This window comes from Brachionichthys hirsutus, chromosome 5, assembly GCF_040956055.1.
Source record: "Brachionichthys hirsutus isolate HB-005 chromosome 5, CSIRO-AGI_Bhir_v1, whole genome shotgun sequence".
Classification (NCBI taxonomy): domain Eukaryota; kingdom Metazoa; phylum Chordata; class Actinopteri; order Lophiiformes; family Brachionichthyidae; genus Brachionichthys; species Brachionichthys hirsutus.
In genome coordinates, this window is record NC_090901.1 from 5,482,828 (window position 1) to 5,510,110 (window position 27,283).

The window sequence follows — 27,283 nt, forward strand, 5'->3', positions numbered from 1 at the left end:
ATTTATTTTTTATTTAGTCATTTTTTATAGCGTGTATGGCGTCCGAAAATGTACTTTGACTGTAAATACTTTGGATTACTCAAGGACTTGGCTGGAAAGGCCATATAACTCACACAGTATATGCATGTTATTATAAAGAATTTCCAACCAAGGATTGATTCTCAATCTGACATGGTAATCTATTACTGTAAGTATTAAGATGAGATAATATTATGCTGTACAAAAACACTGAATGTGTAGTATGGTGATGCTGAAGGCCAAAGACACATCTGCTTTACAATGGCGTACAGTATGGGTGATTGTACCTTCAACCAGAGAGTACAGTAGTACAAGAATGTATCAGCATATACGTTACTGAATGAATGTCATGAAATACATGAACAATATAATCTCACCACTGAACACATTGTTGTTTTATTTTATTGATATGCTACTTCAACAACGTGCACATAAACAGGCATGAACTTAATCTGTTGGATTAAGATGCATCGTTCACCTCATGAAAAAAGAACAAATAACAGATTTAGAATATATATTGATCAATGTATGGATCCCATACAACTTTATATGTTATAGTACTTACTGCAGTATGACAGTGAGCCTCACAACGACTATTCACAGTTAGATGATTTATAGCACGCAACAGCAATAGGTACACAGATAATTCAAGCAAGTTTGAAATTGGAACCTCCATCTGTAACACATTCACTGAAAATATCTTCAAGTATTGGCTGGGAAATCTTCCCGGGGGGGAAACCAGGATGGCTTCATGTATGCTCCTACAAGACAGAAACAAAACGTTCAGGATTCAGGATGTACGTACTTCACTTTATTTAATACCGTATTACCTCCAACTAGGCGGTAACAATACTGTCCTGCTATTTCTTCTTTTTTTTCTTTTTTTTTTAGCAGTTTGACATTTTGAGATAGGGGAGTGGTGCATTTAATGAAAAAACATCAGGCCTATTTAGGTTGTGGTGTAAATTATGGCTACAGAAGCATCCCCCTCTCACCTCCTTGATGTCGGGTGTGAGTGGCGATATCGTCACACCATCTAGGAAAACTGAATTCAGGTAGCCCTGTCCGTAAGAATCATCGTCTTCATAACTGTCAACGCCGACGCTGAAGACCTCTCTTATCTTCTCTGGTATCAAGACGTAAAGCATCACCACCAGAATCCCAATGATGGTGCACAGGACACCTGGAAATCATTTTCGGTGAGTGGAAATACAATGTCCCCCCCCCCCGACCGGCAAACAACCCACGCGTGACATGGCATGAAATGGACATTCTTTACCTGTCGCCAGAGCCAGCCAGAACGAGTGGCTGTACTCGGTCTCCAGCGAGTCGTTTCCGATGGAAAAGACACACTGCGGCACGTTCATGATGGTGGAGAAGGAGGCCATGGAGAAGAAGATGAAGGCGGCGGTGGCCATCATCATGTACCCGGCGTACAGAATGATCGGCATGCAGAAGAGGACGTTTGCGAGGAGCCAGCAGCAAAACGCCGTCCTGCGGAAGTGGGCAAAACATTCAATTGTCTGCTACTTTTAAAAGCAAAATGCTGAAAGAGTCAAAGAACATGACTTCGAGCTGTACGCAAGTATTTATCGTTTTACCAGAGGGTTGCAGAAGCGTAACGGCCGGAGTATCTGTACTGGAAGATGAGACCACATGTGCTTTTCTGGGTGAACTTTTCAGCGATGTAGAGGATGGGGTTGGGTAAACCTTTTGCAAGCGCGTCCTCATACTCGTCCTCAAAAGTGTCATGCCAGCGGAACATCTCATTGTAGTCAATGGTCTCATTGAACTGTATGACAGGAGTCCCTGGGGGGGGGGGGGGAGATAGAGGAATATGTTTATGGAAATGAAAGATGCACCAAAAGAGTAGCTTTTATTCTAAGGGAGAACTTCAGGGAATAATTGATGCAACATCCTGTTGTTAAAAACCTCTGCTGCAGAAATGTGAGTGACTCACCTTTGAGCGTGACGTTAATCCCGTACAGTCCGACATGCAAGCCGATGTCTGCGTTAATCACCGCAGTGCTGAAAGACTTGTAGGTGGAGTTCGTGGTCATTCTGGCCTCAGCCCAGTCGCTGGTAAAGTTGAGCGCTGCGGATAAAAAAATAAAATAAACCAATCTCAATAACCAGAGCAGGACAATAAAAATCTGCGATATGTTCAGCGACAATGACGAGAATCTAACTCACCAACTATCACCACTCCTATGAACAAGCTGATAATAATCCTACACATCCAGAACAGCCTCTGACGGGAGAAGGGCGAGCAGAGTCTAAGTTACAGAGACAATTCAGATGCAGCTATACGGTCAGTCAACGGCCTGTGGGGATGGGAGGAACTCACCGTCTTCCCCCGTATCCCTGGCAGAATGATAAGGAGGCTGGAGGTAAAGACGAGGAAGACCAGTATAATGGTGAGCAGGCTGCCATTGAAGATGAAGGCGGTCCTTTTCTGAGGGTAGAATGGGTAAATGTCATCGTAGAAAGTCATCTTGGCTCCTGATCTCAGGGACGCAGCAGAGACTACAGTATAACAGAGAGGACAGTGTTAGTGACGGGGGTCTCGGTTTTCTTCCAGATTCAGCGATAGCAGCTCTCGCTCCTTACAGTCCATCAGGATTGGATTTTATTACTGCTGCTGTGATGAATGAGACAAGTCAAACCCACTTAATACCATTTTGCATCATCTGACACTGTAAATATTTAATGCAATGGAACAAACGCAGCTGCAAAGGGCACAGAGGCAACTTTATACAAGTGATCCTGTCAGTTTAAGGCACTTAACATTGTTCTTTTGCTGACCGGAATACATTTATTCTGATCAGCAAAGTAAGTAAGACAAAATAAGGGCTTCAAATAAAAACAAACAATCACACAGAGGAGAGCTCAAATCTCAGAAGTTCTGTCTTACCCTAAATGTGAACGACGAGGCGTGAAGACGAAGCGAGGGACGACTGAATGTCCTCGGGACACACACTTCTTTTATACCATTGGACCCCTTTGTGTCGCTCTGGAGGTGGATGCATTGATCGGAAACCTGTGGAAAAGGGGTGTGATTGAGAGCCGCTGGCCATTCCCTTTTGGGCAACACAGGTCACATGCACTTTGTGATAAGCTGTGCAACCTATGTTGGCTTTAGTGTTGCACCATCGCCCACCTGCACCACTTCTGCACAAGAGTCCAGCCTCCACAGTGAGTAGGTCTCATCTATTTCAACCCCATGTATAAAACAGTGAGGCAAACAGCACAGCTGGATGTCTGGAGTTTACACACGTGACCAAAAAGATTCATTTTATGCAAAAAAAAATAAAGAAAAAAAAGAAAAGGAAAGAAAAAGAACGAATTCCAAGCCGAGAACGCGCGCCTGTAAAATCAGACGTCCTGTCTTTGTTCCGCCTAAACTCTAATCACTGCTGAAATCCAACAGAAGAAGGAAGTCGGTTACCTTCAGCGCGTCTTTTCAGGAGTCCTTCACCCCTCTCGGCTGGACGCTGAGCCGGGACGCGCCTCTCGCATCAATGGATTTGCGTAAATGGCTCTGGAGTGTTTGCGCAACGTGCGGCTTGGTGCTCTGCATCAGCGAACGTGAGTACAGCGGAGAAGACTTCAGCCGATCAAAGATGAAACGTGCGGGATCGATTCTCCTTTAACCCCCCCGGCCTCTGAACAGATTCGAGCTCGGACACGACCTGGGAGGTGCCGCGCTTCGACGGCTGGTACAACAGTCTGGGACACCCCAGTCGCGGAGCCGTCGGTGAGTCGCCAGCAGCTCCGGTGGATCGGTCTGCCGACTCACCTGGTCACCTGGACTGTGTTTGTGCCCGCGCAGGCTCTCACCTTGTTCGTCTCGTGCCCGCGCACTACTGGGACGGAGTATACAAACCTGTGCAGGAGCCGCTGCTTCCAAACCCCCGCCGGCTGTCGAGCCTACTGGCGGCGGGGCCCTCCGGGCTGCCCTCGGCGCGCAACCGCACCGTGCTGTCCCTCTTCTTTGGTAAATGTGGAATGGATATAATGTATATAATGTATATAATGTATATATCTCTGCAGGAACAAACTCGAGGTACAAATTCACATCAATTGAGCCGTTCTTACGAGGATGCGTAAAAGTGACGCAAAAGGAAGCCTGTTTTCAACTTAATGGGCGTTAATAAGTCTGATACTGATACCTAATGATAAAAGACCTTCCTCTCATCGGTTATCTGTGCTTCTTGTTTGAATGGTCGTCCTATGATCTCAGAGGCCTGCGGTTCGAATCCCGGCTCTGGCACACGTGTGCACTGTCGTTGTGTCCTTGGGCAAGACACTTCACCCACATTGCCTGTGTGAATGAAGTGAGCGAGTGAATGTCGGTGGTGGTCAGGAGGGCAGGTGCCGCAAATTTGCAGCCTCGCTCCTGTCAGTCTGCCCCGGGGCAGCTGTATCTGCCCCAGGGCAGCTGTGGCTATATGAGCTTCACCACCAAGTATGGAGTGAATGAATAATGCACAATGTAAAGCGTCTTTGAGTGTCCAGAAAAGCGCTATATAAGACCAATGCATTATTATTATTACTATTTCAACCCCAGATGAGCTAAATCAACTAAACAAACGTTCAGTTTCTGCCCAAGTATTATTTTGTGCATGCAGTGACGACATTTGAACATTCTTATTATTACTCCACAGGTTATCACGTTACATTTGAAATGTTTGACTCAAGAACTCCTGGGTGTCCACCCGAGTTCATGAACATCCGAATTCCAAGAGGTGACCCCATCTTTGACCCCACTGACAGCGGAGATGTCCTGCTGCCCTTCCAGAGAGGGCCATGGGACAAAGACACGGGCCAGAGTCCCGGTAACCCTCGCACACAGGTGCGGATTATCGACTCCTATCAGTGTGTTAAATACTGTATCAGAGCACAGGTCACGTATGTTGTGTTACCCCACATTCCCCTTTCATGAGCTACAATAATTTGACACAGGTCAACCTGGTGACTGCATGGATAGACGGCAGCTCCATCTATGGCCCATCTGGATCCTGGTCCGACTCCTTGAGGACCTTCTCCGGAGGCCTCTTGGCCTCGGGCGCTGAGTGGAACATGCCAACTCGTGCTACAGCGCGCAGTTTCATGTGGAGTTCTGCAGACCCCTCTACGGGAGACTCCGGCCCCCAGGACCTTTACGGTGAGACCTTTCATTCCTCATCTTTTAATGGAGACCATGCACCAAATGCTGTCAGCAAATAATACGCCTGCAGGAACAATTTATGCATGTTGATGGCCAACATAGCTTTCCCTGATATGTTGGCCCAGACTCAGTCCAAAGTAGTGCAGTCATTAAAACAGACATTTTCCGTAAAGGGAAGTCTTAGTTCACATTAAAACTACATGAACACACACACAGACACACACACACGGAGCATTTGAGTGACTTGGTGTCTGTTTTGCAGGCTGATAACAAACAGCGATGATTTCATGCACAGACTGTTTCGCCCCGTCTGCTTCCAACAGGGCTGCAGCCTGCAACTCTGAGTCAAGAGATGCTCCTATCTGACGTGCGCTATGACTCTTTAATTATTGTGTAAAAGGCTTTCCACGCTTGCCGCAGTAAATCCCCCCCCCCCCTCCCTGTAGCAAAGAGAAAAGCATGCAGGTGTCACGAAACCAGTGTTTTGTTGCTTGCTTTGTTAAAGGCGTGTACTTATTATCTGGTGTGGCGGTGGAGGATCCGATCCTGTTGTCCCGTTCCTAAAAACAAGCAGCCTAATCATCCTGTCAGTGGTCAGATGCTCATCAATCAATGTAAAGGAAGAGTTAACCTATACAGATGGGGGGGGTGCAGTAGCTTTGTGATAATTTTGAGGCTCCTATTGTCTCTGTTGCTTGTGTTGCTACCATAGTGACATTTATTCCTATGATGGAATAGCAGAATTCCCTGTAATTTTGTGCCATCCTCTGCCTTCCAGTGTTGGGAAATTCCTGGGCCAATGAGAACATGTTCACGGCAGCAGAGGGGATTATCTGGTTTCGCTACCACAATTATGTCGCCTCCAAACTGCACGTGGAGCACCCACAGTGGTCAGACGAAAAGCTGTTTCAAAACGCCAGGAAGATCGTCGTGGCCACGTTCCAGGTAGAAGGAAAAGTCTGCACGTAATCCCCGCGTGGCACGAGTGCAGATTTAATTTGCACCCTCGGGTGAATGGTGTGGCATCAAGGTGGTCGTTTTATGGTTTTATTCTAAAAAGTGAATACATAATCTCTCCGTTTTTTTTATCTAGTCTGTTACTATTATGCAGAATAGTTTAAATCTTGTGAAATTTTTGATGATATCACATCCAAATAATAAACTGCAATCCTAAAAGAAGGTTTTATAGATTGATAGGTTTAAAATAAGGCTTATATTGTAACTAAGCACCAAACGGAGCAGCACTCCTAATCTCATTGTATATCCACTATGCAATGACAATAAAGGCTTTCTATTCTATTCTATTCTATTAAAAACAATTGTTTGCAAGACATACTATCATCCAACTGCACGCATTCCTGCTTTCGATCCCTCTTCTTTTTCCTCTCAGAGTATCGCTGTATACGAATGGTTGCCTGCTTATGTTGGAGACAGAAAGCTTCCTCCTTATCCAGGTAAGAAGCATCCAGAGTTTGTCTGCGTAAGAGTGGAATGGAACAGGTCATGCACTGATGCCCACAAGCCGCGGTGAGGTGAGCTATCGTTGGCAGAGTTTAACAAGTATGTGCCTGGTCACCAAAAACGTCAGCCTGAGTCTCTTTCTTCTGCTGAATAGGCACCCACAGCTGGAGAAAGTTAAAGCAACTCTGGTCATCTGAATTGCTCTTCAGTTTCATAGCCTTTCAGATGTTGGTGTAGGGTGTGTGGTTGTGAGGATTGTTTATGAGTCAGCACGTATTCTCCTTTATTCTCTGTTTTATATTCTTTTCTCTTTATAGGTTACCAGAAGTTTGTCGATCCGGGGATCTCTCCAGAGTTTGAAGTTGCTGCTGTGAGATATGGCATCACTATGGCTCCCTCTGGTGTTTACATGAGGTATAACTGTAAAAAATAATAATAATAATCCTACTATGTTTTACTGAAATCTAATGGGCTGCACTTGAATGTGATATTAATGAACACTAAAACAGTAAGTTAAAACTATTCCAAATCAAACCCTCCTTTTCCCGACAGAAACAGAACCTGCCATTTTCGTGACATTGTCAACATGGATGGCAGCTCATCCCCGGCGCTGCGTCTTTGTAACAGCTTTTGGAAACGTGAGGTATATCATGATCTTACTTCTGCATTTTAATGAGTGCCTTTCTTCTTCATTTCTTTGAATTCATTGTATTAAGTAACGGCAGTAAAGTCACATTTAATACAATTATTTATTCAGTCTGGAAACTGAAGGACTGTGAACATTTTTATTCTGGCTTCATTTGTATGAATCATTTCAGCCCTTACTGTAGTAGAGGAAAGCGGTGATGTTTGTTATTACTCACACTGAGACGCTTTACAAAGACTCAATGCAGAAATGAATGCAGAAATGGATTATGATCGTTTCTTTACAAAAGAGCTGTCCAAACAATTTCTTTTGACTCCTTCCATGTTAGTGGAGTGAATATATAATATATAGTGTATATTACTGCATATTATATGTTAATGCCTTTGTCGCTGTTTCCCCCAAGAGTGTAAATGTGAGGACGGGTCAGGACGTCGATGACCTCATCATGGGGATGGCCTCCCAGATAGCAGAGAAGGAGGACAACGTTATTGTGGAGGACCTGAGAGGTTTTTTAATCCGCCTTTTTCTATGCTCGTATCAAAAATCAGGAACATTGCAAATCTGCAATCAGCAAAATTCCAAAAATATTTTTTAACAATGGCCCGACCATCGCATTATACACTTGCCATTCATCAGTAGGCCATCTTATGCACTGGCTTTCTCCCTGACAGACTATATGTATGGACCCCTAAGATTCACCCGCTCTGATCTGGTGGCCATGACCATCCAAAGAGGACGAGACTTCGGTCTTCAAAGTTACACCGAAGTCAGAAAGGCTCTTAATCTGCCTCCCGTCAAGTCATTTGGAGAAATAAATACTGAACTGAATGAGACCAACCCAAAGGTACGACCAAGAGCTGAAGGATGACCACGCAGGAGCTGCGTGGAAAAGCAAACCCGTGAGTTAATGCCCTGTGTTTCAATGCGACAGCTGCTCCACGATCTTGCCGAACTGTATAACGGAGACATCTCAACACTGGAGCTCTTCCCCGGAGGGCTGCTGGAGTCTCACAGCGGCCACGGGTCGCTTTTTACGGCCATAATCCTGGACCAGTTCGAACGTACCAGAAATGGAGACCGCTTCTGGTTTGAGAACAAGCAGAATGGGTGAGCGCCTCCTGAAGGACAATAGAATCTATAGCATCACGCACGATCGCTGCTTCACCAAGTGTGCAGTCGCCATTATTAATGCAAAAAAAGTGTTGCCCAGTTTGTTCACAGAAGAGGAGATTCAGGTTTTTCTCAATACGACCTTTCACGATGTCCTCGTTGCTGCCACAAGCGCAGAAGCCGCTGATATACAGAAGAATGTTTTCTTCTGGAAGGATGGTGAGAATGCCTTATCTTTAATTCTTACAGAAAGATGCATTTAGAATCTTTTTAAACTGATAGAACATGCTTTCTGTTGCCTTAGGTGATCCTTGTGGTCAGCCCGCACAGCTAAATTCATCGGCGCTCTATCCCTGCACCAAAGCTACCAAACTCTACTACTTTGAAGACAGCAAAGCTGGCTATGGGATATTCATCATTGTCCTCTTCCTCTTTCCTGTTGGTCAGTAACATCCTCACAAAGATTCACACAAACACCAGAAAAGCCCTCGGAGAGCGCAGACCTCCCCCAAGCACCTCAGGCCGCCTATATTGTGATTTACACCAAAACATATTGTCCTACATTCATTTTATCTGTATTTTTTAGATTCCTTAACCGTGAAAACAAACATTTAGCAATTGGATTCACGTTGATATCAATATTAGTTTAGAAGTTATTCGCAAACAGCTTCACTTTTAGTAATGGTGGATTCTTCTGGATCTAGATCCTTTGTGGAGGTGATCAGAGAGAGATTATTGAATATAAGACGACCATCGTTAGAAATCTCTATCTCTAATATTAAATGCACAGTTGGCCCGATCGCTAGTGAACCCCCATTTTGAGAAAAATCTCAAGAATATCCGGATCCAATCCAGATGAAATTCAGTGGTAAGATCGAGACCCCCACCCTACATGATTGTGTCAAATTCCATAAACATAATCAATAATCAACCGAGATATTGAGGAACAAATTGTGAAGCTTTATTTACTGCAATGTTAATGGAAATTTCAAAGTGATCTAGAATCCCCGATCTCTTCTGGATCATCCCCAACATTTAATCATCTGCTCCTGGTAACATTCCCAACATTTCCTGAAAACCTCATCACTCAGCCTTTGTGAGGTGAAACAAATCATCAATAATGATCCTTCCGCGTTCACAGTTAGTTTTACCGTGGCCTGCATGGTGGCGTATCGCCGCAAGCACAGGTACAAGAAGTTCCAGAGAAGACGACGAAAAGCTGGTGACACGAAAGAGGAACCTGCAGTGGGAATCACTGGTAAGAAATCTGTAAAAAAAAAATCCTTCCTCCAATTCATTTACTTAATACAAATTGGTTAATAAATGTCATCTTTGACATTTGTCTTTATAAACTCCCGTCTGCTCAGCCGACGAGTGGCAAGGCGGTGGAAAGCCTCTGCACCCCGTCAGCGTGGCGGTGGATGAGAAGAGGAGGCTGCAGGTGTGTGACAGATCTGGTTCTGTTCATCGCTGCCTCAATCTGGGCAACCAGGCCTGCCTCGACATCTTTCTCTCCAACAACCGTCACCATAAAGCTCTGATGCTCAAAGTGTCAAAGGAGTACGACCTGGTGAGCGGCTGGGAAATAACAGGTGTTGGTTTATATTTTAAAGTCTAATAGAGGACATGAAGCGCTCTGAAAAATTCTGCTGCTGCTGCTGCATCGTCTGTCAGCACAAACCAGATAATTATCTGCCCACATTTGAGTTTGTTTGCAATTTAAGCACTTCCATTTCCCATTGTTTTTGCAGCGAAGTCTCTTCTGCTTGTCCGATCTTTATTGTAAGCATGATTCTGCAGATGCACCTCATCTACATCGCCTCTGTCTCTGTCTCCCTCCGTCCTCTTCTTCTCTCGCCCGGCCGTGTCTGCGTGTCCAGGTGCTGTTTTTCGATGATGAGAGCAAACGTGCAGAGTTTGTCAAGCTGCTTTGCCTGCGGGAGATGGACATCACGCAGGAGATTAAAGTTAAGGAGATGAGAGAGGAGGAACTGCTGAGGGAGGCTACGACCAGAGAGCAGCGGGCTCAGATTGTGGAAACGTTCATTCGGCATGCTTTCTCTAAGGTACAGCCAGACGCTGGATGCTCACCTCACCCGCCGCTCGGCTACGGCAGCAGCAGCTTTAAGCTCGGCCACAAACTGTCGTCAATCCTCGTTTGAGGTCAAAAGAGCTAATTGTTAGTCGTGTTGATGACCTCATCCGTTCTGGACGTACAGTAACCTCATAAGATATTACAAACGCCACTCGCGGTGGCGTGTAATGACACTCCCTGTTCCTCAGGTCTTGGAAATAGAGAAGTGCGATGCTGGGGACCTGAGGGGCATTTCCCCTACCAAGGCCAAAGGGGTCCTCCAGTGTGAGCTGACAGCGTCCGAGTTCGCCGACGCACTGGGCCTCAAGCCTGATTCCTTATTCGTGGAGTCCATGTTCACGCTAGCTGATAAAGATGGAAACGGCTACCTTTCCTTCCAAGAGTTTCTTGATGTGATGGTGATCTTTATGAAAGGTAACGTGTTCAGCACCAAAGGCCTATAGCCATGTGTGTGAATGGCGGGAGCTCTGAATGCACGACTTCAGGGGTCCCCAACCACCGGGCCGTGGCCCGCTACCGGCCCGTGAGGCATTTGTTACCGGACCGCACAGAAAGGATAAATAATTTATGTGATTTCTGTTGTATCAAATATTAGCGTCTGGCAGGTGCTTCATTTTGAAAAACCGGTTTATCAACAGGTCACTCTTTGTTTTGTGTCATTTTAATTACCCTCCGGTTCGTGGAAACATAGCGAGCATTAAACGGGTCCATGGCAGGAGAAAGGTTGGGGACCCCTGGACTACTTGACATGCTAATGTCCAGATATGACATTTGTTGTTTAAGATGCTCTCAATGGATGCATTGATTAGATTAGATAACCAGCTATTAGCCATGTCCGAATTTGTGCCATCAAAATATTTCTAATCAGGGACTCCTGAGGAAAAGTCCATGCTGATGTTCTCCATGCACGACATCAGTGGAACTGGTTTCCTATCTAAAGACGAATTCATCAGAATGCTCAGGTCTGATTGATTGATTCATTTTAACCCCCCCCCCCCCCCCCCCTTTCATATTTAATCTTTGCCCCATTTACTGTGTTGCAGGTCTTTCATTGAAATCTCCAACGGCGCTCTGTCGAAGAGCCGGGCGGAGGACGGCATCAAGGCCATGCTGCAGGCCGCCGGCTTTGACGACAAGGAGAGGATCTCGTGGGAGGATTTCCATTTCCTCCTGCGGGACCACGACAAGGAGTTGCAGTTCGCACAACTCAACGTCAAAGGTTTGGTCTAAGAGGGCAATCTCTAATCCTCAGTTTCCTGAACGCATCTGATGTCTAACTAACTATGTCTGTGTGTGTGTGTGTGTGTGTGTGTGTGAAGGGATGGAAAAACAGGGGAGGAAACGTCTGAGTCGAGACCAGAGAGTGTCCTTCATCTGTCCAGCCAACGGGTAAGCGAAAACAGGCTGTAAGCGTTCATTTAGATTCCTGAGGTGCCAACGCCTGCCTGTCGCTCTATAGAAAAACAGCCGTTCGCCGTTCATCTTGTCTTTACTGGCGTTTTACTGCTTGCCATCTTGTTTCTCTTGTCTGCAGCAGTAACAAGCCAGATGTTCAGGAGATCCGGAGACGGAAAAAGTTTGTTCCCTGTCTTTTCATATTTTTTCTTACATTTGAATACTTTCTGGATGGGAGGAGGGAAAAGGAATACTGAGTAGTATAAGATCAGCAAACCCAATCTGATAAGGCTCAACAAATGATAAGGTTTATTTGCATTAGGTCTGGTTCAATGGTTTCTAATTATCATCGAGAACATATTATTGGCTCCAGAATACTCACCCGATAAAGTCTAAAGAATTCGATATTTTTTTTCAGGTTAAATGTCAGAACTCCGAATGTCTACGTGAACCCAAAGCGCGAGCAGTACATAAGGAACCCAATCCGGCAGAAGATCCAGCATTTCAAACGCTTCATTGAGAATTATCGCCGCCATATCGTCTGCTTCATCGTCATTTACGGCATTGTTGCTGGCGTGTGCCTTGAAAGATGCTACTGTGAGTCGAGTCGTCCTCGTCCCTTCCTCACGCTGTCAAATTCATGCCTCGCAGTTCTTCTTCTCCTTAAACCTTTTCTGAAGTAATTTTAAAAACACAATTTCTTTACAGACTATGGCCTGCAAGCTGAATCTTCAGGCATCACCGAGACGTCCATCGTCGGCATCATCGTTTCCCGGGGCTCGGCGGCCGGGGTCTCCTTTCTGTTCCCTTACATGCTCCTCACCGTGTGCCGCAACCTCATCACGCTCTGCCGAGAGACGTTCCTCAACCGCTACATCCCCTTTGACGCTGCCATCGACTTCCATCGCTTTATGGCCGTGACTGCCATCATTCTTGCAGGTCTGCGCACGGGAGCAAGCGTCCCAGAAACCGAGAGATGGCTTCACCCTCTTTACACACGTTTCTTTTTCTGTTCTGATTGTAGTTGTCCACAGTTTGGGCCACATTGTCAACATCTACGTTTTCGCCGTCAGTGACCTCAACATCATCTCCTGTCTGTTCCCAAAAGTCTTTTACAACAATGGGTAATGCTTGATGCTCCATTACCCACCTGCTTTTTAGCAGCTGTTTGTGCAGAGGATTACTTTTACTAACTTAAAATGCATTTTTTTTTTATTGCAGGTCCGAACTTCCCATGCGGTGGTACTTTTGGTTCTTTCAGACAGTCCCAGGTACAACAGGAAACTGGTTTTACGCCTGCAGTAGATCGTGAACAGTTTTGTTGTAGTTTATGACTCTGTTTCTGTTTCCTAGGGATGACTGGCGTCTTGCTTCTTTTCACTTTTGCCTTCATGTATGTTTTTGCCTCCCCTTTTTTCCGCCGCATCAGTTTTCGTGCATTTTGGGTCACACATTACCTCTATGTCATTGTGTACACTCTTGTAAGTACTTTGAAATACCCCAAATACTGGCTTGCAGTCAAGTGAATTCCGTGATGGTGAGGTTGCTTTAAGGACAGAGCGATGAAAGCATTCTTTTCTTTTCACAGACAGTTATTCATGGGAGTTTTGCCCTGCTGCAAGAGCCCCGTTTCTACATCTACTTAATCCCACCTGCACTGCTCTTCCTTTTTGACAAATTAATCAGCCTGAGCAGGAAGAAGTTGGAGATTCCAGTCATCAATGTTGAGCTGCTGCCTTCAGGTGAAAATTCACATTTCCTGGAAACCCCGATGGAAATATTTTCCGTCCGCCCTTGATCTCAGGCTCTGTTAATGAAACCAGACTTATCCACGATCACCGAAATGAAATAATGGCTGCCTCATCTCTAGGTGTGACTCACCTGGAGTTCAAGCGCCCTCAGGGCTTTGAGTATCGCTCTGGGCAGTGGGTTCGTATTGCGTGCCTGATGTTGGGCACAGATGAGTACCATCCCTTCACTCTGACATCCGCCCCGCACGAAGAGACGCTGAGCCTGCACATCCGAGCCGTGGGGCCCTGGACCAGCCAGCTCCGAGAGCTCTACGCTGAGGAAAACCTGCTGGAACTCGGATCCTTTCCCAAGGCAGGTTAAATCATCACACGTCAGCAGCTTCGCCTGCCTCTCCCTTCTTTGCTATTTCATGACACATGTCTTATTTGACCCTCAGCTGTACTTAGATGGCCCATTTGGCGAGGGCCACCAGGAGTGGATTGACTACGAGGTGTCTGTACTTGTGGGAGGAGGAATTGGAGTCACTCCTTTTGCCTCCATCCTCAAAGACCTGGTGTTCAAGTCCTCCATCAGGTCTAGGATTCAGTGCAAAAAGGTGCTGCTTACAGAGATGTCACTGAGGAGCTCGCTGCATGATCGGCGCCTTGCTAACCGTGCTATTCGTTGGCCACTTGAAGGTGTACTTCATCTGGGTGACGCGAACACAGCGTCAGTTTGAGTGGGTGTCAGACATCATCAGGGAAGTGGAAGAGGTGGACACCCTGGAGCTGGTGGAAGTCCACGCGTACATCACCCAAGTGGCTGAGAAGTTTGACCTGCGCACCACCATGCTGGTGAGACCTGCAAGCGTACAGCAACAAACATAAATAGAAACACTAAAGCTCCCTCATTGTTGTCTTTGTGTGGACAGTACGTTTGTGAGCGCCACTTTCAGAAGGTGTGGAACCGCAGCCTCTTCACCGGCCTTCGATCCGTCACGCACTTCGGCCGCCCGCCCTTTGTGTCCTTTTTCAGCTCGCTGCAGGAAGTTCACCCGACGGTCCGTCTGGCATATCTATCTTCAGCTAAAACATGCTTGTCTCCAGCAGCCTGAACAAAGTGAATCTGCTTTGTTTTCTGCAGGTGGATAAAATGGGCGTCTTCAGCTGTGGACCCCCTGGTCTGACCAAAAACGTGGAGAAAGCGTGCCAGAAGATGAACAAGAGGGATCAGGCTCATTTTATACATCACTATGAGAATTTCTAAATGGTGCCCAGAAAATATGAGCCACACGATGCTGAAGAATGCAAATGAGCAGCCGTTGCTGTTCACACAGGCAGTTTAGGGCTGAGGCGAAAAGCCCTAAACAGCTTGAACTTTGTCTTCTTCTAATTTCTCATCTCTAACCCTAACCATGAATATTTTTCAATTGATTTCTATTAGTAAATGATTACAATAGTTATTTAACAAAGAAATCAGAGAAGCGCATGCTTTTTATTCACATTTTATGTCAAATCATGTGTAATCATGTATAATCATGTGTAATCATCATGCACCATGTGAGTTTTTATTGTATTTTTATTCTTAGCTGTGTTTAGTCTAATTTTTCATTCATGGTACTGATTTCTTGTGCTTTTGGGTTCAATGATCAGCTCCCGGGTAGATTAGTGATTTTGAATATTTTGTGTTTTAGTAGAATATTTTATTATTTAAGAACCTGTTGGGGTTTTGTAGAGTGGCATTTTTGCTACTTCGGGCGCTCGTAGCTTTTAACACTTGAATTAACAAACACACACCAAAATTTCATTTGTAGATTGAGTGATACGACGGGCGACTCCCTCACTCACAAACAAGTCAAAAGGTTGATTACCTCCCACAAAATTATGGAATTATCAGTATTCCTCTGACTGTTATTCTGCGACACACTGACTTGCAGCACCATCCTGGACCAACGTTACTTTGTGCAAACTTCACCATGTTTCCAGTTTAATCTAATCTAATACGACTTTTATTTCTCTGCAAATAGATTAAAGTAGCAACGAACAAATAAGGCTAAGAGTCCGGTGTAGGTGTATTATTTGTCCAGACCAGACCAACAGTCACCCTCATGTACGGTAAAGCCACTCACTTCCTTTCTGATTACTGTATTTCTCTTCAGTTCGGACAATGAAGAAACAAAACGGGAAATTCATTTGGAAATCTGACACTGCGAGACACGACCTGGTTATTTCCCCTTCAACTTTCATTTGCTTGCCAAGGCTTATCCAGCTGCCATAAAAATGTTCTACAAAGCGTTTGCAACAATTCAAACAGAAATTAAGCCATGAAGCAGTGAGGTATGTTGCTGACATTAATGTCTGACTCAGCTATGAGTCTGCAATAAACCGTGTCCATGTGCCAGCAGTGATAAAACGAATAAGAGTCCGGCTGTGGTGCAGAACATGATCAATCATTTCACTGATAGCCACATAATAGGAGAACATGTTAGATAAGATTTAGCTATTTAAAAGATCATGTTGGACTTTGAGTTCAAGTAGAACTTGAAATTGATTATTGATCGTTTTTTGGTTTATCAGTGAAGTTATGGCAAGCGATGGCGGCGCATGAGTCACGCGTTTGGCAGACAGGCAGAACAGAAACTTTCCACACTGAGTCTGCTTTTGAGTCTGAATTTTTATTTAATTTTTACTTAAAATTGATCAATCTGTTGTACATGTTTTGTTCATCATTAAAGTGTGATGCGTGCCCACGACTACAGAATCAGTCAGCTGAGAAATAAACAGTTGTATAACAGAATAAAACAATAATAAAGTCTTAGCAATGTTTGTAACCATGCTTCTTCTCTTTTTTTTTTTGCAAAGTAAATTAAGTAAAATTCTGACCATCCGTTGCCACAAATATGATGTGTCAGAACGCTGTGTAACTCGACCAAGCACAGCTTTCAGGCTTGTGAACTCTGACACACTAAACGAGATAGAGGTATGCAGAGAATTGATAACTTTCAAATCATATATCGGAAAACGCTCATGCAATCGTGCAGATTATGTGTAATCTCGTGATCATATTTTACTGTGCAATACTGATGAACGATTGGGCAATGAATCGGTCACCGATTACTAAGCATACCTTTTTTGTCTGGTATATTTGTCTATGAACTAAAAGTGCTCTGATGAAAGCAAATAATAAAGCAATTAAATTTAGTTTAAATCAGGTAAGGTCATTCTGATAGACATTTGCATGATGCAATAAGGACTACTGATGCTGCTGCAAATTACTTACCATTTAAGATGCTCTATCACTCTATTATAAGTAGAATAAAAAAATTAAAAATCCATGTTGACTAACTTAAAAAAATCGGCACGCATAAATTCTGCGATGCTGTTTGGTGGGGCAAAGAAACAATCAGTACTTTCTGGAGGAGGAAGAATGGAATTTGAAGAAGGTGGTTGCAGGTAAACAGAGGAATAATCCAGGAACGGAATAGTTATGCTTCGCAGCAACTCACAGCTAAAGCTCCCTCAACTAGTTTGTAGTACAGTTAGTCAGTTAAAGAAATATCTTTCATTATATTTCTGAAAACCTGTTTTAATAGCTGTTGCAATAAACTATTTTTGTTCCTATGACAAACTGAATTCAGTTAACCTAACGCACGGCGGGGTCTGAATGATTTGGATTTTTACTGTAGAAGAAATGTCTTTGTGTCAAATTGCTAAACCCTCTGGGCCATGTTTCTCCATTTGACTTATCTTCTTGAGTCTATAGTTTTATAGCACCTATAAAGAGAAATGGCCCAAGAGTCCACAGATCTCAGCAAGAAAGATATTCACAGAAACATCTGAAAGACACACCAGAGATTGGCTCGCAGAGGGTGTAAAGAGTTTCAATCATTCTTGCCTCTGAGCAAAAGACAGGAGGCGGAGCTAGAAGTGGAGGAGATGAAGATGCTGAGGTTCTCCTTGGGAGTGACCAGGTTGGATAGGATTAGAAATGAGACAATAAGAGGGACAGTGAAGGTTAGACGTTTTGGAGACAAGGTCAGAGAGACCAGACTTTGATGGTTTGGATATGTCCGGAGGAGAGACGGGGACTATATCGGTAGAAGGATGCTGAGGATGGAGCTACCAGGGAACAGGGCTAGAGGTCGACCCAGGAGAAGATGCATGGGCGTAGTGAGGGAGGACAGGAGAGTGGCTGGTGTTGGGGAGGACGATGCAAAGGACAGGGTGAAGTGGAGAAGGTGGATTTGCTGTGACGATGCCTCACGGGACAAGCCGAAAGCACAGTAGTAGTTGATTTTCCTCTTTTGAGGGATTGTTATTTTAATGTTTGAATTCTTTTCCAGGTTTTCGGGAACACGCATCAGCGGCACCATGTGGTCGATGTGTTCAATAATCACATGTCATCGCCAGTGATGAGCTGGCACCCTCTTCTGGTGAACAGTAAGTCAACCTTCATCACTTCACGCTGCAGCTGCACGACTGTTGGCCCTTGATCTATTTCATTGTATGTTAAGCCATTTCATTGGGACGGGTCAGTGGCCAGGAGAAAAGGATTTCATCTTTCTCTAATCAGGTGTGTGGGGGGAGCTGGTTAGCGGACTGCTGCACCACTCCAGTCAAACAGCCAGAGGTGAGGTGCCTTGCTCAGGGGCAGCTACAATATATACGAGAAACTAGTGGCACGTATTTCCAATTGAAGGATTTTATCACGTGATGATTAAATGATAAACGGTTAACAGACAGGTCAGTTGCAAAATGTGTAGAGGTGAGACGTTTACATTGGTGCACTTAAGAGTCTGGTAATCTTCTTAGTGTCAGTAATACCCAGCGAGCGTCCAGATTGCCTCCTCCTGCCCCAGATAACCCGCTCAGACACTAACAAAGCGAACCTCGTAGAAATATGTGGCATGCTTACCGCCCTCGTTTGAAATATGCGTCTCCCCTCCTTTGGGAGCTCTATTGACAGAGGCGTGGAAGAGGTTTTGGCGGGTCTTTGCAACTTGGAGATGTTTGGCAGCGGCGCAAAGCAGAAGTGGTTCGTGAAGAGGCAGCCGCAGAGGCCCATCAAGAAACCCTGCACCAGGAAGAGGAAGAGGTGGGCAGCAAGGATCCTCGAACAGCATCGGGACAGCATCCTGAGCGAGCTGGACGTCAGTGCCGTGCTTCCCTACCTCGTGTACGATAAGGTTTTCTCTCTGGGGGAGTACAAGGAAATACTGGGACAGCAGTCCAGCGAGAAACGGACGGAGGTATTCTTGGACCATCTGTCCTCAAAGGGGCCTGCGGCATTCTGCTCATTCTGCTCGGTTTTGGAGGAGGTGTGTCCCCACCTGCTAACCTCCTTTCTGTTGGACGGAGAAGGTAAAGCCGCTTCTTACGCGCTACATCAATGAGCTAAAACGCAAAACGCTGAGGTCAAAGTGGCTTCATGTTCTCTTCCTGGCTGTGTCACTCACCCTGTTGTGCGTTTAACTTTCTGTCTGAAATGAGAAACGAAGAAATTACGGAATAAAGAGAAGACATCCAGCGCCGCAGACTGAGCCAACAGAAATAGCCTTTTAAATCTGGATGTCTGAGGGGATTACTGAGCTGCCGGCGTTCCTAACTAGCCTCCAACAACATATGGGCTCAGCATGGAGTCCCTCTGCAGGGACCTGTCTGTGCTCTGCTATTCCCAATCAATATGCTTCAGTTAAAGTTACATAAAACTGAATATACTCAGACACAAAAAGAAAAGAAAAACTTTTGCCCATTTATGTCTCATTGAGTTTATCTGCAGATAATAATGTCAGTGGCGTTTGAATTAACAGTTATAAAAATTGGATAATGTATAACATCAATCCACTCCTACAGATGGTGCCCCCGGCCAGGGCAGGACAGGGGGTCTCCTCGTCCCCCCAAACAGCCCAAGAGAGGCCTCTCTTTGCTCCCCTTCCGTGTACAATGACCCAATGTTTGACTCAAGGTGAGAACATAAATATGTTCAGAATAATGATTTATGAGTTGCTAATGATTTGCAGGGCTGTGTGTTCTGAACGCATCATTTATTCGTTGCTTCCTGTTTCTCTGAGTGCAGTCTGTGCTGTCTTGTTTTTGGTTGTTGTACCATTGACTTATATTTGCATATCATAACTAATCACTGCAATCATTTCACATCATTTGCCAGCTGCAGTTGAAAATGAGCTGACTGGAATATTAGCAGGAATGTAGATGCGTGCTGCCCTTTTATATACATTAGAAAAACTAGAATGGTACACAATACAGCTCATGCCGCCATGTCCTACAATTAAATTAACCTCATAGACTTGGTGAAGAAATCAGGTTTAATAAAAGATTCCTGTGAAATGGGGTCTAAGATGGCCCCATTTCACATTTAATTTGACTACTGCGGAAAACCTGATTCGTCACCGGTGAAGATTGTTGCTCTCTCTATATTCATTATTAATCTCTTAAAATAAGAATACCTGAAGACATGCATAAAAGAAATGGTAAAAAAATAACAATTAGCAGATGATGATAACAGTGAAGATATATTTCCAGGTGTGTGTGTGTGTGTGTGTGTGTGTGCACGCGCATGTATGTGACAGACAAGCTGATGCTCTCTAGACCGCTAGGATGGCCTCTTCAATATACGACAGCTAAGTCAGCATGGAGCGACACAGCTATCCCAGTGGCTCTGACACACACACACACACACACACACACACACACACACGAGCTGACAGGATCAGACCAACATACACAACAGACAAGCAGTAAACACAGTCAGAATGGACACAGAGCTTCCAGAGACGATGTCGTACACTCACAAGGCCATGTAAGTCTTTCATATGTCTGGATTAGATTCTTTTTTTGTGATAATGTGTGACTGCTGAGTGTAAGTGAGGGTAATTTGGATCGTACGGTCTCTCTCGTTGCATTCTAGTAAAGTCAGACGGTTTGGGTTGCTCCAGTATTTTTTATCCTCATATTCCTTCTTGTGTATCATCTCTTAATGCGGGTTCATTCAGAGACAGTGAACAAATCAAGCATCAGGCGAGGCTGACTGCATGCATGTCTGGATAAAATGCCGTAATGTTTTGTTTATTTAGGAAGTAGGACAGAAAATGCCTCAAGTCAGAAATACTGAGTTTGAGAATTGCGTGCCATGATGTGTCCAAATGTGACAGAACGATGCATGTCTGCAGCCGTGCTTGCTATAAATATGGAAACGACCTGAGAACATCTTCCTCCTGATGAACTGTGTGTTTTTACAACCCCTCTGGCGTGCACACTCGCTGATCCACAGCCGAAGAGCTCATTGATTACCAGCTGTGGAGCTTCAAAGAGACAGTTTGGGTTTTTAATGTTCTCCTGGGATCTGGAGTGTGAACATGCAGTATTTAACCACATCTCTGGGCTTCTGTCATAAAGGGCATAAAAGCTCTATGCATCGCTGCAAGAGCTGCATGGATGCAGTTTTTGTGCAACCAACATACATGTCGTCACCTCGGCCTGAAATCCAAAGTGCTAACTGAAGTGTATTAAATGCATTCTGCTAAGAAACGTTGCTTTACCTATTTAAACCTGCAGAATATATCATTCTCGCTGAATGCGTTTGAATCTGCGGCCTTGTATGTACATGAGAGGCTGCGACGATGATGTAAGTCGCCGTGCCTTCATCCATAAGTGGAGAAAATGAGATCCTGGCAGGTTGAGGAGGAGGTGGCAGAGGAGGAGCGGAGAGATTAGCCGGAGCTGTGAGGTTACGCTTCCCTTGGCTGATGACTCACCTCAAAGGCACATGGAGAGAAAGCACTGCGACAGCACTGAAATGCGACTGTGTGTGTTTCATTAGGCCCCTCTTGTTCTTCTTGGTGCAGTGCATTCATGTGAAAAGGACTTTTGTCTGTGAACTTCTCTTCTTTGCTTGGTGCAAAAGTAATAAATCACGGCGTTAGAGCGGAAGAGGTCCAGGTTGGCCTCCTCTGGGACCAGCCTCTGAGTCCTACAAACCAGCTTTGATTTTCCTGCACAGACTAACGTGGACAGGAGAGAAGGGCACAAGAAAGAAGGGCAGCCCCGTCGGTTCTGTTTACTTGAAAGGGCGGAGTGCTCTTTGGGGGGGTGGAACGTACTTCAGTGTGTCACTGCACATCCCTGTGAGCGTGCGGCGCACAGGAAAAGATGTCAGCAGTGGGTTCTCATGTGAGAAGGGTAACGATGGGGCGAACTGCCCCGAAGCGTCACTGTGGAGATGCCGCAGCGTAGTGTGCATGCGTGTGCAGTGGGCTTCAGAATGCAGCACGGCCGGTGACCCACTGCTGGCTCAACGCTTCCGACGCACCGGTTCCCTTCAGTGTGTGTGCGTGTGTGTGTGTGCGTGCGTGCGTGTGCCTGATAATGATGATCCGTGCTGGCTTGAATGGCGTCCGAGTCGATGGGAGGTGACAGAGTGCATCGCTGGTGGGTTTGTTAGACGGCAGCTGTGCTCTGATGGTTTCGCTTGTGGTCTGTTAGGTGAGCGTAGACTGGATGCAAGGCCGTTCGGATGACAGCATTTAGGTGTTTCCTGTGTGGGACAACCAAATCATCCCTCAGCCAACGCGATCTCAGTTCAATGGCCATAATCTGGCTACCAAAAGATAATTTATTCTGCTGCAGAATGCAGTTCTGTTTCTGGCCTCCAAATGTGAGATGTATTTCTGGCTTCAAATGATCTGGCTGATATGTGATAGGGTTTTAATAAAGCTCCTCCGTGAATCAGAATTGAACAATGTGAAACACAAGCTCCAGGGTAGCGCCTGACATGCTGACTTAGGTCGCCTACTTGAAATTAAAAGTATGGCATATTAATATGCTTTGAAGTATTTAAGCTTCAAACCAAAAACAAACATCCCCGGAAACCACGCTTGTCCTCAGTTTGAGCTGCGGCCCCGTTTCATCGCAGAGATCACGGGACTTTTAATTGTGCTTTTTTTTTTCTTAAAACGAACACAGAGACCTTATTTCATCTGCAACATTATTCCTCCATCACTGTCACTTTTATTTCAGTACCCAGATGCGGCTAGAGGCCGTCTCTGCAGCAGGTACTGCATGAAAGGATTTTTAGACACATGAGCGCTGGGTGAATTTAGGTCCCTTTAATACCCTGAAGGGCTTTCAGCTTCCAGTCACCCAGAAGTAACTGGTAACCACAAAAAGCGCTGTTAAATTTCAGAGAAGGCCTGATGTTCATTCTCCGTGTTGTATGCGAGGCCCTGTCGTGTACACAACGCATAAAGCTTTGTTCATTTTAGAAACACGTATATTTAGCGCTGATTCAACTCTTGAACCACAAAACACGCAGCTTTATGTTTATCTCACACTTTAGTCAGGTTTAGTACTGTGAACGATACTTTCCCTACAGTATCTTTTTTTTTTATAGCAACATCAGCCACAGTGGGATTTGCTTCCCCGATGCTGGCAGTATCAGAACCTCCCTGTTGAGCTATGGCGATGTAACGCACATTTTCTGCGTTAATACAACATGTATTGTGTAAAGAACAGGATTCACTACGATCCATTATCTTTCTGCCAATTTTATTGTGTGTGACGCTTCAGTTTAATTAAACTCCAGCTGTACCCTCGTACCATCTGCCATTCTTGTATCACAAGCAAAAGTTTCCTGTCGCTGAGTGTGATTTTAATTGTCACCCAAGATGAGCAGCAGAACTCCATGTTTAGCTTGTTAACAAGCGAGCTAACTAACTGCTCAATTGTAATTACACAGAGCTGGCATTCAGTGCGCTCAGCTTAGCCTTGATTACACAAGACGGTTTCATTACGGAGCTGGAAACATTTAGTTTCACTTAAAGTTCTTTCTTGCTTGGATACGGATGACCTTGAGATGCTGTTGAAAGCTCCAGAAATGTTCAGTGAGTCGAGATGTTCCTCATTATTATATAATATCACTGTTATTATTATATAATATATTTTTATTCATCAAATGTTTGAAAAAGAAAGAGGCCAATCGCACGAGAACAATTTTAAAATGCTATTTTTATTGACTACTGCAGTCGTCGATAGCTCGTGTCCTCACAAGACACTGACCTCTGACCCAAGATCGGGAAGAAAGGTCGCGTCTCGTCTCACTCTGACTGATCCAGATATCTGTGAGGATTCTCAGTCATCCGGGTCGTGGTAAGCTCCAGCCGCAGGATGTAGAGGGAATCCTAGAACAAACTGACGTTCCAAAAGGACCTCAAAGTCCACCGAGGCTTCAGTGGAAGTCCTGGATCGCTCTAGAACCGGGCGCCTGAGTCACCTGACCGGAATCACATGGACCATCTTCGGCATAGGATTCTGAGAGGACAGCTGCGACACATGAACACAGGAATATTTCACAGGAATCAGCTCAGATCCCTCCGGAAGGCTGTCGGAATATGTCTGGATTTTCATCGCGGTTTTAATACTTCTTTATAGAAATATATTAAATAAGAATACTCGACATTTGAAGCCGTTAACAACAAAGACACACTGGAAAAACTCCTTCTACAGACACTACAACTGTGCTCCTCCATCCATCCATCCCTCCTCCTCCTCCTCCTCCTCCTCCTCTTCCTCGCCCCTCCCCTCTGACTACACGGTACACACACTCTCTCCCCTACCTCTCTCTCTCTCACACACACACACACACACACGGACGCCTGGACGCTGCAGCGTTTTAGGAGTGTTTCCAGCCCTGGATAGGAAGGAGGAGGAGGAGGAGGAGGCAGGAGGAAGGAGACATGTCCAAATCCTGACCTTTTTCCAAAAACAAAAAGCTTCCCAGTCGAATGGATCGTCGCGCACGCTGAAACACGGTCAGTGTCCTTGCAGACATGGGTCGCAGCGGTCCGGCACCTCTCGCTGAGCTCCTTGGGGAGCGTTTTCACTGTCAGTCCTTCAGCGCTGGAAATGGCGTTGTGATGCTGAGCGCGGAAGACGCAGCGGAGGCGGATGCCAGGGAATAAAGACATTTATGATCACCTGTGCTTTTCTTTGGGTTGGATTTTTAGTAGCGGTGGACAGTACCATGGTGAATTACCAGAAATACATTACTGTAATGCAGCTGGCTCTGGGGGTGACTGCCGTCAACAAAGAGCATTGCCTTCCTCCCAGGAAGCGAATGTGGTGAGTATGCGTCTCGGTGCGGATGGTGAGGATGAGGATGAAGGATGAAGGATGAAGGATGATGCAGGTTGGAAGGAATAAAAAAAACCGGGAGGGCTGTCGCTTCCCACAGCTCGTCACAAGACGAGCGGCTCACGGAGCCCACGGCGCGCTCCGACACGGACACGCCGCTGCAGCCCCGTCTGCACCATGTTGCGAGGATCACACGCACACTCCGGCTGAGGCTCGGGGAGTTTGCGTGAGCGTGAAGTCCGCCGGCTCTTCCTGGTGAAGTTGAATGCGTAAAGGATGATATAACAGCCTCACCATTGTCTGTTTGGCGTCCAACTCCGTGCGCTTTAACGCACGACGTGGCCTCACTGGAAATGTCCTCATCAAGCTAATCATGTGGCTGCCCCCCCCCCCCCCCCCGTCCACCGCCCTTCTTACCTCCACTTGTGTATAATAAAATGTAAAACCTGTCTGTATTTGCAGTGCCGCCTCTCATTGTCCATTAAACATGTTCTTCTGCTCGCAGCATGTGTGTGTGTCTCCATCCACCTCTTTGACCACATCTCACTCCATCTCTTTCCTTGTTCATTCCTTTGTTTACGTTCAGACAATCTTTCTGTCTGTCCTTTTCTGCTCCGTGCCGCCTACACCGTGTTTGACACTGTAATCCCTGTTCACAGATGGATCGCCAAGATGGTTCATTGGGAGTTAATAGGCTCTCCCACGCAAACTCGAAATGCTGTGCATGTGAGGTGTCACCATTTACACTCATAAACCTGCAGCTCCAGTGTGAGAGGCTTCACCATCACCAATGCTTCTTTAAACCCTTTATAAACCACCCTCTGCGACTGAAACGAGGACAAAACACTGACAAATTATCTTGGAAAACGTTGTCACCATCAAATGAGATTTATGGATGTGCACACAGCACAGATGGAATTTTGTCAGAGGAGAAATTACCCCCATGCAGGTTAAAATCCAAATCTTGAAAGTCGGATGTTCTTGCTGTTAGTGTGGTGCAATAAGGTTGTTCTCAGTTTTTCCTTCTGGATCTTACTTCAGCCATTAAAAGAACAGCATCTCTTGTCAGTGCTCTGCATGGAGTGATGTCACTGAAGATGCCGTAACCTCAGCCGGGTCAGACACGGATCACGCAGCTCCCGGTTAATCATGTTCCTTAGTCATCCTCTCTCATCAGTGTAATTGGCCTCCATGGGGAAGATGGGGTGTTTCACGGAGACAAAGGCCTCCTTTCATGTTTCTTCATGGACTATTTTCTCTGTATTTAAGGAGCCTTTGGGACAGAACGAGGTTCTTGTATGACCTACAGCTGATACAAAAGGCCAAGCTCGTTATGTAGCTTGTAGAGCCAGCGCTGACCTTGTTATATTACATTTTTGTAAAACAAAAAATGTGCAGCTGAAGTGAACATCTGTAGTTGCATGACTTTACTGTGACACAAGGTGAAAAGAAACCCTTCGTTCAGCTTCCTTCATCTGGTTGAAATGTCATTTTAAGGGACATGCTGTGGATCTTTGCTCTGTTTGCACAACCAACCATTTTGCCTTTGAGGTTTGGATGTTGTTAAAGCAGTTTTTCCACCTCGAGCAGACGTTGCTCTTGGAAAATGCCATGCAAGTCACATTGAAAATCATGTCTCCATGAAAAGTCACAGTATTTTAATCTCATTATCACTCCATAAAATAACAAAAGGATCTGCTACAAAAGATGTTGCAGACTTACTTTCTGTGGATTTATATTTCACAGAAGAGTGGTGGACTTGGTGGTGACAGGGGCATTTATATATTTTGTATATCTCTGACTGGAATATGCTTATAATTGTTATTAAAAAGCCAGGGATTCTATTTCTTTTAATGGGTTATAACCATTGTGAAACACCTGGAGACATAATCTTTAAGGTGTCAATAAGTAATATTATAATATTCTACATTTTATTGTTTGCTGTGTGTTTTCTGCTGCCTGTTTTAAAGCAGAAATGAAATAGAGATTCATGATTTTTCTTGGTTACCGGTAATTAAAAAAGAATGTCCAATTCCTTGACATTGAAAATAATGAACAACAGTCCAGTTTGTAATTTGGATTACAGAAATTAAATTTCAGAAATGCTGACTTTACATTTTTAATACAATAGGATCATATGAAGGGTCAAATATAAGGAATTCCTTTCAGTCAGTAGTGTATAAAAATAATTTGTAATTATCTTGTTGTCTTTTTTGTTCTTCGTCTTCTTTTCCCTTTGGCATTTTTTCATTAGCGGTTAAAATTGTGAATTATCTTCTTCTAATATATTAAATATGATTAACATACATAAACGTGTTATGCATATTCAAGTATTTTGGATATTCTGTATTCTGCAACAAATTACACTCAAGTTATTCACATTGACTTAACATTATATAACATGATATTAAATGTGATGTGCTTAAATGGGCATTTTATAATGTGTTGGATGCATTATCTTCTAGCATTTGTATAGGATATTTTAAATTAGTCGCTATTAAATTAAAGTAGTA

The 27,283-nt window shown here is 44.9% G+C and overlaps 3 protein-coding genes across 3 annotated transcripts in view; 2 read left to right on the top strand and 1 right to left on the bottom strand.

Moving 5' to 3' along the window:
• Nucleotides 1-767: 767 nt before the first annotated feature.
• duox2 (dual oxidase 2) lies at nucleotides 768-2,512 on the bottom strand. Its single transcript, XM_068739948.1, has 7 exons — nucleotides 2,366-2,512; nucleotides 2,212-2,269; nucleotides 1,979-2,113; nucleotides 1,620-1,827; nucleotides 1,298-1,512; nucleotides 1,014-1,201; nucleotides 768-779 (listed from the first exon to the last, which is right to left on the bottom strand). The coding sequence occupies exons 1-7, from the start codon at nucleotides 2,510-2,512 to the stop codon at nucleotides 768-770; spliced, it is 963 nt and encodes a 320-aa protein (XP_068596049.1).
• Nucleotides 2,513-3,539: 1,027 nt separating this feature from the next.
• On the top strand, nucleotides 3,540-14,892 carry duox (dual oxidase). Its single transcript, XM_068739396.1, has 33 exons — nucleotides 3,540-3,606; nucleotides 3,692-3,775; nucleotides 3,851-4,015; nucleotides 4,686-4,873; nucleotides 4,984-5,185; nucleotides 5,967-6,133; nucleotides 6,579-6,642; nucleotides 6,967-7,063; nucleotides 7,202-7,292; nucleotides 7,699-7,801; nucleotides 7,967-8,139; nucleotides 8,227-8,402; nucleotides 8,506-8,624; nucleotides 8,710-8,847; nucleotides 9,547-9,663; nucleotides 9,773-9,975; nucleotides 10,286-10,471; nucleotides 10,689-10,914; nucleotides 11,369-11,462; nucleotides 11,544-11,719; nucleotides 11,820-11,889; nucleotides 12,038-12,076; nucleotides 12,314-12,492; nucleotides 12,604-12,834; nucleotides 12,920-13,019; nucleotides 13,117-13,166; nucleotides 13,249-13,376; nucleotides 13,484-13,637; nucleotides 13,766-13,998; nucleotides 14,084-14,242; nucleotides 14,325-14,480; nucleotides 14,558-14,686; nucleotides 14,770-14,892. Exons 1-33 carry the CDS (start codon nucleotides 3,540-3,542, stop codon nucleotides 14,890-14,892), a joined length of 4,587 nt encoding a protein of 1,528 aa, XP_068595497.1.
• A 3,664-nt stretch (nucleotides 14,893-18,556) lies between these two features.
• The window catches only part of tjp1b (tight junction protein 1b), a 46,180-nt gene continuing 37,453 nt past the window's right edge, over nucleotides 18,557-27,283 (top strand). The window contains exons 1-2 of the mRNA XM_068739404.1: nucleotides 18,557-18,986; nucleotides 19,479-19,590. Coding sequence (XP_068595505.1) covers nucleotides 18,557-18,986; nucleotides 19,479-19,590 — 542 coding nt within the window. The remainder of the gene's footprint in view (nucleotides 18,987-19,478; nucleotides 19,591-27,283) is intronic.